The sequence below is a fragment of the Bradysia coprophila genome (assembly GCF_014529535.1).
Source record: "Bradysia coprophila strain Holo2 chromosome X unlocalized genomic scaffold, BU_Bcop_v1 contig_35, whole genome shotgun sequence".
Lineage (NCBI taxonomy): Eukaryota > Metazoa > Arthropoda > Insecta > Diptera > Sciaridae > Bradysia > Bradysia coprophila.
The window spans coordinates 2,425,064-2,441,918 of record NW_023503325.1 but is presented as its reverse complement, the minus strand read 5'-3'; the positions used below and the strand labels follow the sequence as shown (position 1 = coordinate 2,441,918).

General features: G+C 32.7%; 1 protein-coding gene across 2 annotated transcripts in view; it reads left to right on the top strand.

Moving 5' to 3' along the window:
- LOC119069470 (transmembrane protein fend-like) overlaps positions 1-8,186 on the top strand; it is a 57,370-nt gene extending 49,184 nt beyond the window's left edge. For both annotated transcript variants that reach the window (XM_037173524.1, XM_037173523.1), the window contains exons 3-5: positions 3,653-3,919; positions 4,868-5,213; positions 5,274-8,186. In XM_037173524.1, the coding sequence (XP_037029419.1) occupies positions 3,653-3,919; positions 4,868-5,213; positions 5,274-5,317 (657 nt within the window). In that variant the 3' untranslated portion in view covers positions 5,318-8,186. The remainder of the gene's footprint in view (positions 1-3,652; positions 3,920-4,867; positions 5,214-5,273) is intronic.
- The last annotated feature ends 8,669 nt before the right edge of the window (positions 8,187-16,855 follow it).

The window sequence follows — 16,855 nt, the reverse complement described above, 5'->3', positions numbered from 1 at the left end:
TTTTCGTTTTACAATATTATGACGATAATAGTTTATATGACTGTTAGTACAGATTCCACCATCAAGCGTTTTCCCGTTAAAATATATTGCTCACTTTATTGTACAAACAAATTATAAACGAGAAAGAAAAACGAGAATGAAAAAAAAAACCTTTGAAAAATTGAGTTTATTCAACAAACATTTAATTTGAAACAAATTGATTTTTTTTCGTGTGTATGGTGCTGTATACTTACTTATATTTTAAAACCTGAATATTTTTTTTTTATTCCACTCTTCGAACGAGATTTGTTATTTTGTTTTTAATGGCGGTTGTTCTTCATACATACCGAGATATATGAGGGGCTTTTTTTCCTACGCTGGCTGGTTGTTTGTTTATTTATGAAATTGATATGGTTTTGTTGTTGATACTCATATGAAACGAATAAGTGATTTCTTTCGCTATTGGTTAATAATCATAAAAAAAAGAATGTTGCGCGCACAGTATTTGCAGTAAAGCAAACTGTCGAACCTTACAGTCTTATATAGATAATGACTTAGCAATTGGATAAATCATGGTACGTCTTGTGTGAAGTTTACCGATCCGATCCGAAACAGACTTCATTTGTCGAATTGACAAGTGAAGTATTTTACTCGAAAATTTTAGGGAACGTTTCGCCTGTCGTGAATAAAATTATACTGTCTCTCTCTCTCACGTTTTTGAGTAAACATTTATATAACCACTAACCGCTCATGTAAGTCCCTTCTCTTGAGTAACGTAATTAATGACCAGCTTCTTACTCCTTCAACTTAACTTTAATTTATAGAAGAGAATATTAGGCAGAGCGAATCGCTTATTTGTGTCATTGTTGTCGATTAGGCGTATCGTAAAACATTAAAACTAAAACGTCAATCAAGCCTGTTGCACCGATAGTTGGTAAGAACTTAAACCAGAACCTGTTATATAGAGAAAAGAATCGAAGAACTTGAAGCACAAAATCCACAGAAATTAGTGAAATATTTTTGACCGGGACATTCTTTAAATCATTTTTTTACCCTGAAGCTATGATGGTTCATCTTTAAGCAAATATTAATAAAATGTAGAAAATAACACGATCTCCATTTTTGTGGCCAGAAATATGTCACTACAAGTTTTTCAGAATTTCTGAACTCGAAGTGAAATCCGTCATTTGTTTTCTGTTTCGGGAGTGATTGTTGTAGCCAACGTAGCTAGCATACTACTATTACACTAACGTGCATTTGATAGTTGAATAATATTCTAGTCCCTATCGCTCCCCGTTTCTTTGGAAAAATTTTCATTTTTTACTTAAGCAGTATCTAGTCTAGTAAATAATGCATCAATGGATTACTGTAGTGGAATAATATCTTCCATCGTTGCATGCGAATTCAATCTAATTCATTCCACATGAGATATCCACATGAAAGTATGCGTAACGCCTGTCGATATCGCTTATGAAATCAATAGAACGAAATGAATTGATTCGAATTCTGATGATCATAATCTAATGTTTTGTTTGTTTGCTGCTTGAACAATAAAGAAAAAGAGCGAACTAATACGGTGGACATTACCTAATTGCCCAAAGGGCTGAAATGTTTAATCATCAGACGTGATCATAACATTTTATTATTATTATTTCTAATATCATTCAACATTTTCCTGGCTGTTTTTACATTCACCAGAACCGGCCTTTGCTGGAGCAGCATATTTTTTCGTGTATTTTATGCAACACGAAAAACCATACTCATGGGATTTGCCGCTCGTCTGATCATCTATATAAATATGAGTATTTCCGCAATAATTTGACTCAGACTCGGAATGGCAAACAAAATTTTTTTTTAACTTTTTCCTACTTCGATGCTACCGCTTCATATATGTATCCTATAGACATAATATATCGTATACACACGATTAGTGTGGATGGAATATGTATTAAATTTCATCACCAAACAAGCCATATTCTATATATCTCGAGAGATAACAATAAAAAAGCGTTTTAGCTTGGATCAAAACTGAACTAAGTTTGCTGAGGGAAAGGAGAAAAAAACGTATCATCCCATAAAATACTGAATTGCCTACAAAAAGATATTTCTTTCTGTTTTTTTTGGAAAATTATGTTTTTTTGATTAGCATTGTATAATTTTGCAATAAAAAGATATTCGGTCCCGTCGAGTAATGTGTGTTCAGAGTTCAGAGTTTTGTATAAATAATTTTTTTTTCCTCAGCAAAAACGTAACAAAAACTCTACTTTACCTTAACGTTTATGAACAGGATATAGCCTGCAGATATATAGGAATACCATTTCAACTGTGACTGTTGACCCATGGATATTATACTCTACTAAGCAGTGACCTTACATTGTATTGATATATGCAACTCGGGGTAACGACATCATCTCATTGTATCCGTCTGTTTATTATTTTCTTCTTGTTGTAATCTACTATTTTCCACTTAATCTTCAAAATGAAAACACATTTTATGAACTGATTCGAGAAAAAAATCTTCTTTTTTTCTTTCGAATTGTGTGCCAACTTTTTCCGGTTGATGAATTCCAATTGGCAGAGCATTTGTTTAAAATAGATTTTTATTCGAAATATATTTGGTGACAATCTGGTTGTGTGCTCTGTTTAGTTTATCACTTCTCTCGACTAACATTCATTGGTTCTTTGTAGTTAGTCACCTAATTCAATAAATTTTTGTTTTTACAATTTGATTTGCTGCGGCAGATTTAATGGGCTGGCACCGGTGTAGTTTAATGGTGGCACTTCGATGGATTTTTATCTCGACTATATTCTTTTCTCGGACGATGGTTAAGCACTTATTGTTTCGTAGGACTATGATGAAGCGACTTATGATAATATTTAAATCTAGGGCTTGATTTCCACAAAACAGAGACAAAATTCAATTTATTAAACTTTTGCATTGTTTACTTGACAGCTCGATCTCTCACTGCTCTCACACGTAGTAACTTTTGTTGAGTAGAAACCATACTTAAGCATTTATGTTACTGAACTATGTCCTTTGCAAAAACAGAAATTCCATTGCTTAAGGAAATTTTCGATCCTAGACCGGTCTTACTGCGGCCCTGGCACTTGATGTTCATTTCGTTCGTACATGATACGCATTGTGGAAAGTTTCCCAAGTATATTATGTATCTAGAAATGTATCAGCAACCAGAATTTAGAACCGTAAAAATCTACAATTGTTGTACATCTCTCTTCTACATGGATATCACGTACAATGACGAATATAATCCAACAATAATCATAATAATACAGTCAACACAAATATATCGAAACCCTAGAGACGTAAAGATGCCATAAAATGTGGAAGTAAAATCTTCGTATGAAACTTTTCTCAAGGGTTTCTTTTCATCCGTAGAAAACTCTAACCGAAAAATGCATTACGAACGGCAACTTTTCTCACAAAATCGACTATTCGATATTGAACTTTCTTCTTGTCTGGCATTAGTATTGTGCATCCAGATCTTCTATTCGATTACGTGAATTGACTATTGTATCCAGTTTATGGATATCTTTCGATATATCGCCCAGAGTCTGCCATATCATCCATCTACAATTAAATTACTACCAGCCATTCAACGTCAACATTTTTACATAAATGATTTCAATTTTTTTTCCCATTTTATCTTTTCAGTGCTGGGATGACTGTACGGTGTCAACAAGCATTAACAAATCGATATTGGCAACATGGTCTCTTGGTGTTACGTCAATGGTACGCGAAAATTCGTTAGTGTCAGCGAATATTGCATGGGAATCACAGAATTCGCCCAGTGATTGTCTGGTGACGTGGGAAGTGTCCGGCGGTGGATTGATCGGCAATCTGTTAACGCAGTCATCGAATGTGGAACTGTCATTGTGGCCAGATACAAAATATCGCGTCCAAGTCACTTGCAAGAATAAGGTAGGTCTTTTTGTTCAATTTAGATAGAATAGTTGGAATAAATTGAATATAAACGATTTTTCGAAATATACTTATTAAGGATCGGAACCTAAATTTTCGATTTTTGCGTCGATGAGAACTTGACCTTCAGTTGAGGTTCGGGTTGAACCCGAAGTTTTGGTTAGGATTCAGGTGAAGATCAGGTTCTGGTTGAGCATTATGTCCTATGCGAATTTGAAATGTTTAAATTCACCTCAATCCATAAATGTTATGTATGTTATAAGATGGGGACTGACTGGAGATGAATCTGAAATCCAAAAATTAGATTAATTTCGAATCGGGTAATATATTCATGCAGATAAGCATTACCTCACGACTGGATTCATACAAACAAGCATTACCGCGCGAGCAGCCATTATTTTAAAGACAATGTTGTGGGTATGCTGGTAGGCTATACAAATTTATCCAACCCAAGTTTAAGTTTTTTGTACATCAAAAACAAGGGATTGATTTCATTCCCCCACATGGGACAATATCTTTGACGATGACAGGACTCGACAAAAAAAAATCAATTTCAAAAAGGATTTAAAAAAAAAATCCAATTTTTTTTGTTCCGTTAATTCAACCAGCTCGTTCAATATGCATACATGCATTGAATATCAAATCTACAGTCACAGCTGTACGCGCATTGAAAATGCATAAATTCAATTTTTAGTATGTATCGTGGCTTTGAGAGAGTGGTTTTTATTTCGATTAAAATATATTTTCCCGTTCCAATAAAAATATATTTTATTATTTGAAAGTTTGAATCGAATAAGAGGAAATAAATCAATTTTATTTTGTAGATTGTACGTCTGGCATTATGTATATAGATATATGCGAAAAGTCGTTTATATAAATCAGAAAGTCTCGTTACGGAACACTCCAAATAATTATTTCTTTTTTTTCGTTTTTTGTGCACACTTTTAGCGAACTGAAGAGATAAGCCGTTCATTGCCGTTAACACTTGATACCGGTTTAGCATTGGTAATGGTACGTGTTCCTACCGCACAGCCAAACAAATCTAGAGAGATTACCGTCCTGGATGATGCCAAAATTTTCACCACATACCTCTTAGTCGACCAGCCGATCGAGTCACCATTCAGTTTCGAATCGTTGTACGATAGCAATAAAGAATTTGTCATTGGCAGTTTAATCGTTGCTTGCATTTGCATTGTGTTTCTACTAGCTTATATAATCAGTAAACGAAAATCGTCGGCGACAGATAAGCTACCGCTTATAGATACGGATGATGTCAGTATTAATTGTGACGAAGGTAGGACCATCATTCACGTTTAATTTTTTATTTAAATATTTTATTTTTAATTGAAATCAGTGATGAAGCAAAACAGACAAAACAAACAGAAAAATGGTTTTTAATTCCTCTTGTGTAAAGTGTAAATAATTATTAAATTAAATTAAATTCTATGGAAATTAATAAGTGGATAAGTGGAGTTTATTTAAACAAAGAAAAAAAAATTAAAAAATTAAAAAAAAAAAGAAACTTTTAGCTACAATCAAAACAGAGATATCGCTTTTGTGTACAGTTTTTCAATTTAATATTATAAATGGGATTATACAAAAAACAAAAAAACAAAACAACATAAAAATCTAATACTTTTAAGAATGTGCGATGTTCCGTAAAGATTTTCATATGCAACTTTAACATTTATGTCGATACGTTGTCGGGAAAGGCAGCTTCGTTTGCTCATGTTTGGTTTCCATTTTGATATTAAAGCGACTTTGTTGCGTCCGATTTTCCACTTTATTTTGATTATAAACTGAATATATTGTGTGGGCAAAAGAACGTTGCTTTGTGAAAGCTCAAAGCGCTTTTTCGTTTGTGCAGCACGGCTTTCTTTTGAAAACATTTTCAGGGGTCATTTAGTGGAAGAAAATGTGAAAAACGTCGGAGGTGAACATGATATTGATGCGATTCGTACATTAAACACACTGAGATTGGAGCAAGGATTTTTGTTGAGAATACATTTTCCCATGTTTTCTTGAATTTTGTCCTTGACTTTCCCATCTTTGCCATAATTTTCCAAAAAAAAAATATTTTTGGAGAATTCGGAAAAATTTACGAAAGTTCGGGGAAAATGAAGGAAAACGTTAAGAAAATATGGAAAACACCCTTCCCAAAAACAGTCACTGAATGAGACTAAATTTAACTGCAGATTGTTAGCCAAATTGTTGGTTAGACTAGAGGCACGTGATAATGATGGAAATTCCTTTTGCATCCAAAGAAAAGTCTTGAGAAAATTCTCAAATTCCTTGGAAATCCTCCTTTGAGAATTTTCTTGTAGAAATTCATCCTTTTGAACTCAAAATGCCCCTCATTTGCTTTAATACAATATACTCAAATTACAGTCCCACATGCGCTAGAATTCACGCTAATTGGTCGGTATAAAAATCTACCTTCATTTCGTTTATTATTCATCAGATGTGTGCATGAGAAAACAAGATATGACTAACCTGTTAGGGGTTGTGTTTATTATGCTCCATTTTCGTGGTGTTCCGATGTGTGTCAATTTTTTAAACTTTTAAAGTGTTGAAAAATGATCTCTTGTCTAATAGAAAAAAACGGCAGGAAACGAAATATATTTTGTGTCCATTAAATCGCTTATTGATGGTATTGGTGTTACCCGAATTTCAATTGTTTACAAAATTTAGATCATCAAAGCAAAAACCAAACATGAGTGAAAAAAGGTCATCTATCCCGTTCTGTCGAATAGATTGAATTCCATATGAATGTCAACAAATAATAAAGAAGAATTTCTAAATTGATTTGTGTAGTAGTCAACTTTAAGCGTTAACCGAAGGTTTGAAAAAAAAATAATAATTAAATGAAGAAATGAAAGTTACATGGACATGAAGAACAACCATGCGTAAAATTCACACTAAATGAGTGAGATTAAAATAACAAAAAAAAGAAAAAAACTTAAAATTAGATTAATTAATAATATTTAGAGGAAGAAAAAAAAATGGGAGAAAGCAGAAAAAAGAGTAAAATTTGCAACGCTAAATTATCAAATTACAAATGGCTGGTAATATGTCTGAAAAATGTGTGTATTTTTTCCTATTATTATTATTTTCAATTCCAGTTTTCTCCACATTTTTCGACGCTTTTCTTCCTTCTGCGTCTCGTTTCGGAAATGATAAATTATTCTGACAAAGTTTTAAGCAGCTTCATTCATTTGTTTGTTTAATGAGCAAAATGGCTTCGAGTTTTTTTTTGCCTTCGTCGTCTTCTTGTGCCAATCTCTTGAAATGAAAGCGCTGAGATTCAAAGAATGGAAAAAGAAAAATTGGAAAACCGGGTACATTCTCTCCGAACGTTCACAAAAAAAAAATGAAATGAGAAATTTTTCTTTAAAAAAAATTCTTCGTTTATCAGTGAAGCTTGAATAATTGCTGTTAATTAAAAAGTACTGGTAAAGATATTTTTCAATCAAATAAATGTTCAGCACTGCCTGAAACTTTGGTTTCACTTCATTGTGATTCAACAAATTCAGAGAACCTTTTCGCTCTGCATAATATTTTTGCGGTTAGAATACTACGGTCAGCAAAATTTCATGTTTTCAGTCCGAATTTTTGTTCAAATAATTTTTTTTGATCAACTTAGCAAATGTCAGTTTTACGGTATTGTCAGTGACGTGTGGCATGGATACATTCCAACCACTAGCTGCAAGTTGTTGCGTTACTACGCTACTAGTAAAACCGATTCCATTTTCGAGATCAGGAATTCTATTCAACGAATTACATACGCAGTCGAGAAAGTAGTGATTTTCTCACCCCAGCTTAATCTTCCGGAGCACTTGTTGTGAAAAACGCTATGTTGACTTTGGGAAAAAATGTAGTAACTTGAATTTTCTCTAGTGACTTATGACACTCGCTACGCTCTGGTCACAAACAATACACTCGAAATGAAATTTTCATCATTTTTTTTTTACTCGGTGAACAATCAGCTATTTAACTATTAAAGTGACTGAAAACATTTGCTGACTGCAAACGAATATATACATTCTTACCAAACGTAAGGATGCTTCAGCTGACCACATGCCATTTATTTTGGTTTTCTTTGCAATGTTGTGTAAAATTTCTTTCGGTGTAATTATTACATAATAAGGAGAAAAACGAACACAAAAAGAAACGAGGTTTCAGTTAATTTTTTGTTTTTATGTGTGGATAAAGTGGAATAATAATTGACCTCAGTCATGCAAGTATTTATTTAAAAAAAAAAGAAAAAAAAAATTCTCTCATAAACACAGCTCTTTTGTCATTTTCATAAATAATCATTGGAGTAAAAAAATAAAATTGTCACAAGTTTCATCTTAACGAATTAAAAACTTTTTTATACAATCTTATGAAATTAACCACAAAACGTTATATGAGTAAAAAATCATAAAAAACTTAAACGTTACACCCAAGCTTAACAAAAGAAAGCAAAATAGCTAAACAAAAAAAAACTTAAATTATATAAAATACGAAACAAAGAAAAATTTACATTAAATTTATAAGTGTAATTTCTTTTTTAATTTCTAGTCTAGTTAAGAATTAATTAATTAAAAAGAAAGAAAAAAAAGTGGAGAAAAGAACATAATGGAAAAATCGAAAAAATGTTTTTAAATAAATTAAATGTAAATATTAGCTGAAAAGACTGAATAATGATTTTAGTTTTACTGTGTCACCAATGTAAAAGCAGATGAGGACTTGTATCATTATGGAAGATTTGTGAAAAATAAAATTTTAATTTTAAAATCTAAATTCGAGTCTATTTTCTCAATCAACACATTTAATTACCAATTAAATTTCCTCGTCTCTGAGTAGGGGGGGACAGTGGTTCGTCTGTTGGTTGAATACATTGAAGGGATTCACCAATTTTCGTCTTCTCTAATAGATTTTCGTAGGACAATTTCCTGGGATTCAATACAGGACTTATTATTCTGAATTGTTTTAAAGACTTTTCTTAGGAATTTTGATGAATTTTAGGAATCTGAAATAGTTCCAAAAATTCTTGGATTTTTTACGAATTTTAGGAAACAAATTCTTAAAAATGCCTAACATTGCCAAATGTAGGTGTTTTTGAGAATTTTCAGATTTTTTTTAAAGAATTTCTAAGAATTAAAATTTTGAATAAGCCCTGATTTCACCTAAGAGTACGGCCGTGTTAATTACTCTCTTATTTTTTACACATGGGGTCTGAGTCACAAGATATGAATGTTTGGACAAATAAAGGTGGCACTTTTAGGTGTTCGTGATTATACGACCTGCAATATTATCGAATGAACTAAATCAGTGCCGACGGATCTCGAAAATCCCAACGCGCCCGACGGATCTTGCCATCCCGACGCCTCTAGAACAAAAGACTTTATGTTAAACTCCACAGCTCAAATCGCCTTTGGGTAGCTTCGGGCCTGAACTATATTTTGAAATATTACTGGAGTGCTATGACTTTGGAACATTGGGATGGATACTATAAAAACTAACGAAATATGAAAAGTCGTCTCCAATTACAATTTATTTACCGTAGCAAGAATTTGAGTTGTAAATCGTGAATGGAACAACATTGTTTTTTGGTACACATTTTGTTTATCGTGGTCCTCCCCTCGCATTCTTGTTAAACAATTTAAACTTGAATAGAAGTTAGATTTCGTTTTTTTTTTTTATTTTGCGAATAAAGGGTTCACTTTACTAGTCACTACAGCACTTTGGTTAAATAACGTTCAGACGCAAACAACACACACTCTACGGGGAATAACGTTAGAGAGTTGCATTACACATTCGTCTCACTCCGCAGCGCGATATTATGGTGGTCCTGCAGTGGCTGGTTATATTCTCGTCTCACCCAGCAAATCCAATCAGTATCATGACTTCATGAGTAAGTGGTTGGTGTATTATAGTATACAAATACCGTAGTGCATTACCTTGATCTATTATTTCCCATTCAGTGGATGTGTTATTTGCACATGGACCATGGATGTTATTGACTCAATGTCTAAATTTTGTACAGTTTGGAATTGTGTTTTTCGTTGGGTAAAAGAAGTAGTTCATTGATTTCCAATAAAATCGACGTTTTGCAACGAGAAAATCAGTTTATTTAGATATAGTATTGTTTTCCTTGGAGAGGCAATCGTACTCGTGCCGCCTCAATTTCCTTGATAAATTGAAGAGAAAATAACCCGGCAACCTCGCCACTGAATCAAACCCATAAAATATTTCTACTTCCAACGAAACAGTACAAAACCAGGCAATATTATTCAAATAGAAAATTTTGTTCCCGGTTTTTTTTTCTCTTCTTTTATTTTATTGTCGAAAAAAAAACCTTAAGCAGTCTAGTAAAAATGGTAAAATGTATCTCAATTCCACATATACCTAAAAATTTTAAGGGTTTTTTTTTAAGCCATTGAATTCTTATACATATTATCCTCTTGGAAATCGTATATATTCCACCTCATGCATATATGATAAAATGTAAGAAATTTAGAGCACAGAGCATAATGTATATACCAAAAAAAAAAAGATTCAAACTGAAATCCATTGTGTAAGAACCAGCTAAATATGCGAAGGTTCTTTTTTTTATAAATTTTTATGTTGAATTTATATGGTTATACGTTCGTTCGTTCGTATTTTTTTTGTTGAAGATTATACCATAGAGGGAATGGGTTTCTTTTTATGTTAAGGTTTTGTTATGGGTAAAAATATGGCCAGAAGTTTTATCATGGAAATTGAGAATGCATATACCATTTACATATGTATATGCATACAGCAAATACACACATATTCGAATAGAAACCGAACCAAAAAAAAAGTGTGTGTATACACACATCGGTCTTCCATTTCTCGAATGGGTTTAAATGTAGAGCAAAAAGGGACTAAGATACAAAGAATATTTCAATAAATAAATAATAAATTTAAGCGAAACACAATGGGAAAATGGGATGTAATTAACTTTGATGAAATTTATTTTTCGAGGAACTCACAATCGACGATATGGCTAGCCCTTAATTTAGGCCCAACTTTTAATGGGCTGATATGAACGTACAATGTTTACGGAACAAATTGAATGTTGACATGGAAAACAAATAAAGAGATAATAGTGGAATATACATTGTGCGTTTGGTATGGTGGTATGTGGTTATTGATCACTGTGGCTGAAACAACGAACGTATCCCCTATTCAAGTAAACATTTAGCTATAATTTATACCAATCTTAGGATTTCAACGAGGAACATCTACTCTCAATTCTGGATGACTATTCAAATTGTGGATTACAACAAATTCGACAAGTCATCACATTATGACCTTTACATATTGAAGCCCTAGAATTGGCCTTTTTGTGACAGTGACGCGTACATATTCACATAAATCTATGTAGTGGTACTAGACGAGTACTTACTTGGCACTTCGATTAAAGAACAAATTCTCGTTAGGTCCTCAGGTCCATGAGAATCATGTGTTAAAAAAATATCAATTTGTCCATCATCGAATAACAGTCGATTAGTTTCAACAGTAAATTACGTATTGGAGGTTTTTATTTATTTTTAAAACGAGTTTCTGGGAAGTGCAGCGACAAACAAATTTAATTTGTTCATTTAATTTATTTTTCATAAAAATAAAACACAACAAGTGACCTGCGTAGCTCCAGTTTGTAACAATTCTAAGGAGCTACTTTAAGCAAAAAATATTTTTGTTGAAAGAAAATTAAATCCTAGTCTGTTTCACTTCACATAACTTCCTAAAATTCTTTTCTTTATCCCAGGTCTTGTGAATGGAAAAAACATATTGTGCATAGATTGGTGTGCTCCTCCATCCATCACTTTGGTTGGCTTGTACAACATGGTCTATAGAGCTTAGCGGTGAGCTTCGCTATTATATCTGATTACGGTGAAGTTTGAATGAAGAACAATCTGAGATGCCAGGTCACATACCTTGTAGAATTAAATGCATAAATGAAATTGAAATTGAAAATAACAGAACTTTGAACTACGTCTAGATGTTGCAGTTGAACTTCACACAAAATCCATTAGTATTTTCCGAATTTAAAAGGCTACTCTTGCTATTCATACTCTTGTATGAATCTTCTGCAGATAATTTGTTTCAGCCGGGAATCGAATCTAGCTGGCACAGCTGTAGTGCCTCATACAAAAAATACAGCTGTGGCAGATAATGTACATTACCTGGAGACAAAGTTACCTTATGCAGGTCAGATTTTCAACTCTTTCTTGTCAGTGTGGGAATGGTCATTTGCAAACACCAGTAAACGTAACTACTTATGAAATTGGCATTACGTGCCATGAAATATCAGATTATATTCCCGTCTTACACAAATTATGTTTGTAACTCTTTTCACAGTTGCCGTCTACATGCTACTCGTTCTATTAGTATTGCATTGAAGGCCAATCTTTCAGTGTATTTTATTGCGTGCTGTATTTTCAGTTACTATGTTCATTTAGAAGCATCGTACATTGTACATTCTTCAGTAGTTGCTTATTTCACCGATTCATGGAAGCATAACGTAGCTTTTTATGTTACAATTAGTCGTTATAGTAGCTTTTCTCATTTATTATTTTCATTTCAGAAACCAGATGCGAAATAAAGCCATCCGTTTACGGATAAATTCTACATCAATTAAAACTTTGTACAAAAAATAATAATTTTTTTTAAATGCTGTCAATAACAATATGAGTCTCAAAACATACATAGAAGAAAAAAGCAAAATCGTGTCTAAGCTTTCCAGAGCTAGGCAATGTTCAAATTTAAAGTAAGTTTTGTGGATTTCTGGATTCAGTTATACAATCGCTAAACCGAACTGGTGTGCATACGTTATTTTGCACCAGCTGGTCCCATTTGGAATTGTATGTGACCAGCTGGTGCAAAATAACGTATGCACACCAGTTCGGTTTAGCGATTGTAAGAGTAGAGTAGTAAATAGAGTCGAAGACGAGGGATTTAGCCACACAAATCTCCATCCCATTACGTAATCTACTATTAATTGCAACAAGCCCGAAAATTCGTTTTTCGTAAATAAAGACGTATCAACAGCAAATTCATGCGGAAATTTCACTGCCTATTTTTGAAATTTAATTCTGAAAAATTCCATTAAAATTCTTAAAAAATTCTTTAACCTGTCACAGACGCAAGCATGTTAACAGTTTTACTATCTGATCTATTAGTTGATTTGATCGAAGATTTTCAGAAATCTCTTACTTCATTTGTTTTTAACATGCTTTTTGCAATATAAGACCCATTAGCCAGAGCTTGTCGTTTATTATTGCTGTCGTTGTCGATAACAGATGACAGCCGTCTGTAACAGGTTAAATTCCTGAAATATTTTTTGAAATTTCGGCAAATAGTATTTGACAGCTGCCACTACGATCACTATTGCCTGCACTGCTTACTTTCAATGTTTTTCATTCAATCATGAATTTTTGACACTTGGCCTACGGATCAGTTACATTTAATTGGTCCTCGCCTTAGAGTAATAATGAATCACATTTGCACTATATTTAATTAATAATAATTATTATTGCGAATGATTTTAAACAAAATTCCAAAATAGTGGTACGCGATTGAGAAAATACAAAACTGACAACTATCAAAATTTTCAACGCCTACATGTATTAGTGAAAAGCTCTACGTAAAATTGTACGAAATGTGAATCTTATACAAACTGATGTCGGGACCACATTTTATCGTACGAAATACCTCTCTAGGTATAATTACTCTAAGGTCCTCGCTCTCCGTGAATTTTTTAATGAAAATCAATCGAAATTTAAAGTTTTAATTTTAGAAGTATGGATTCTGTAGGTGTATCTAATGTTGACACTGTTCTCGAGGCCAGCTAGGTTCAACTGAGCCGAAGTCTATCTCCGTTAACACTGTATTTCCACATGTGATATGCCCATTGCAACACAATGCACCTGCAAGTGTGTGTGTGACGTGTATGTATGTAGAACGTTGAAACTTTTATAATTCTCTATTTTCTCACACTTTACATTTTATGAAAATGAATTATAAAAAGTGTAAATTGAACGCGCTTTCCCGTCTCAGAATATCATCTAAACCTTAATTTGAAAACCACCAAATAAACTAAACAAACTGGTCACAACTTCTTTTTTCTCTTTGTCCGAAAAAAAAGTCACGGAAATAATTGCCTCGTCATCTTGCGTTTCATTCGCTTGTTCAGCTTCTGTTTCTTTCTTTATCTAATATTGAAAAAATATTTTTTAAAAAAATTGTAAGAAGTGTTCGCCATTCAGTTAAAATTCATTTTTTTTTGTTTATTTATTAAAATTACTTTTTGTTACAAAATACAGAGCGGAGATGATGATTTTTTTTCGTACATTTTCGAATAAATATGTTTGTTGAAAGTTGTTATAGAGACTCGGTTTTGTTTATTTTTTTTTTAATTTTACCAAAAAAATTTAATTTCGTTTATTATTTTTTCTCCTTGTAATTATTATTATTTCATGGTGCTACATTTTACTGTTTTCCAAACAAAAATTTTTAATTGTTTTCAGGCAGAAAGAAAATCTGTTAGGCAATTATAAAACATAGGAGAACAACCAACGCGGAATGGAAAAAACGCACAGTTTTCATTTTTAATTAAAAAATTATATGGGTTATTTTTTTGGGTGTGAATGCCAAATGGCGATCATGATTATAATTATGTATACACATTGGCTGTTTGGTGGAACGTAATAAAATGTTAGACGAGAGTTTGTAAATGAATTGAATTGATTGTTTGCCGAATAGACTGCTTCATTACAGCGATGATGATAATTAATCACAGAAGTGTGAACATAAACAATTTGAAATTGACTATGAAATTTTCGAAAGAAAATTTCTATTTTCAGGATAGCATCCGAATGAAATTTATGTTTACATAAGTTAAAGCAAGAAAACATTACAATGAATGTTGATTCTTTTGGATTTTGTCAACATAGTGCTGTATTAATTAGTTAGTTAGGAGTGCATGTGAAAGATATATTCTTTTTACAACGAATATGAATTTTTCAGCATTATTTGGATTAGTTAGCAATACCATTGGCGCAATGGCATAACTTATAGTGCAAGTGAATAAATAAATGCGGAAATGTCCAATTAACGAATTAAAAGAAACATAAAATTTCATTCATTTACATAACTCCAATAGACTGACGAAATTTCATTTTTCTTATAATCCGCTAGTACAACATGTCACCTTTCAGTATTTAGATGTTCAAATATTCACACTTACGATGTGAAATAGACAAGAAGCTGCAAAAATTTACATAACAAGATTTTCAGACCCGTAAGAAGTACGTTTGTAACACGTCGAGCTTGAAAAACTGAGTAAAGGAAAATCTTTTTTGGTTGTTCAGAGATGCCAAATCAGTGAAAAAGAAAATGTCTGTCTTTTTAACCTTGAGTCACACGCAACCGTTTTTTATAATTCGATTTTTTCACTGTAATTTCTAAAGGAGGACTACAATTTAAAAACAGATAATAAAATCTAATGACCACAACACGGAAAATATTTTTCAAAATTGGAGCACGGGAATGAAAGTTATGGTTCACGAACTGAGCACCAGGCGGCTGTACAGTGAATACATTTTTGTTACCTCGAGTGAATTTTAACAGATTTTCGTGACTTTTTTTGTTTGATAAGTTATGAAGGTAACAAAATACCTTAACAAAATGGCCGATAGCCACCATATTGACATTTGGTAAAAATGTAATAACTCAATGAGGTCAATTTAGGTTGTGTGTGTTTCAGGCATGAGTATCTTCTTGTATAAGGTAGGATATAGCTATAAGATAGTATTAAAGAGTACTGTAGTATCGAAAAGTAGTAGTAATAGTAGAGTGGTATACCATGGAAGTAATTTGATTTATCTATCTAGAACGATAATCTCGAGCTTATCTCCCTAGGGAGTTTTTACTTATCTCGATATATCTTTTCTCGACAGATAAAATATGGTATGCACCTATTGCCAGACTGTTATTTTGACGTGTAGGCATTATTGCCCCTTCGGCTCTGGCAATAATGTCCTACACGTCAAAATAACAATCTTGGCAACAGGTACATAATATATAATATTGTATCTAGATGAGTAAAAGTATCCGATCGATGGCTTCAGCCCGAGGTACTTTTACTCATCGTGATACGAGATATCAAATTATTTCCCGTGTGCAGTATGCTATTTTATCTGCCTAGAACGATAATCTCGCACTTATCCCTCTAGGGCAAATTTTTTTATCTCGATATATTTGTTCTCGGCAGATAAAATAGCGTATGGACCTCCGAAGATTGACGATTTAGATTATGTACCACGCCTTCGGCTCGGTACATGACCTCAAAATCGTCAAAATAAACATTTTGGACAGAGGTGTGCCTAATCTACAAATACTTTACGAGCGAGGTAAAGGGTTTTGCCTAGGGAGGGAATGACCCTATTACCATCCTAGTAAAGTAAAAGAGATCTTCTTCATTATATAGTTCATGTGACCGTTGTGCATTAATTTTCTTACACTATAGAGTCATTGAGAGGGGCGAGCCAAACTGTTTCTTGCATAAATTTGTGAACACGTATTACATAACATTACGTAACATTTGCTAATAGTTCCTTCAAAACTGCATAAATATTTACAGGCCAAATATCCCCGGACAAATTTCATATTTGATTTATATTTGAAATAATTTTTTTCTTCCTCTCTCTAATGCTATGTTTTGTCACAATAAATATTTAGTTATGTCGCCCTTCTCAAATTATATTTCCATCCTCTATAAATATTTGCCAAACAACCTATTTCCATTGACGGTATATTATAATCCACGGACATATGAATAGAGATTTTTTTCATTGGAAAACATTTAATAAAATTTTGACACCTCTAAATACTAAACTTCTTTTGTGTGCCTAGTGCGACGTT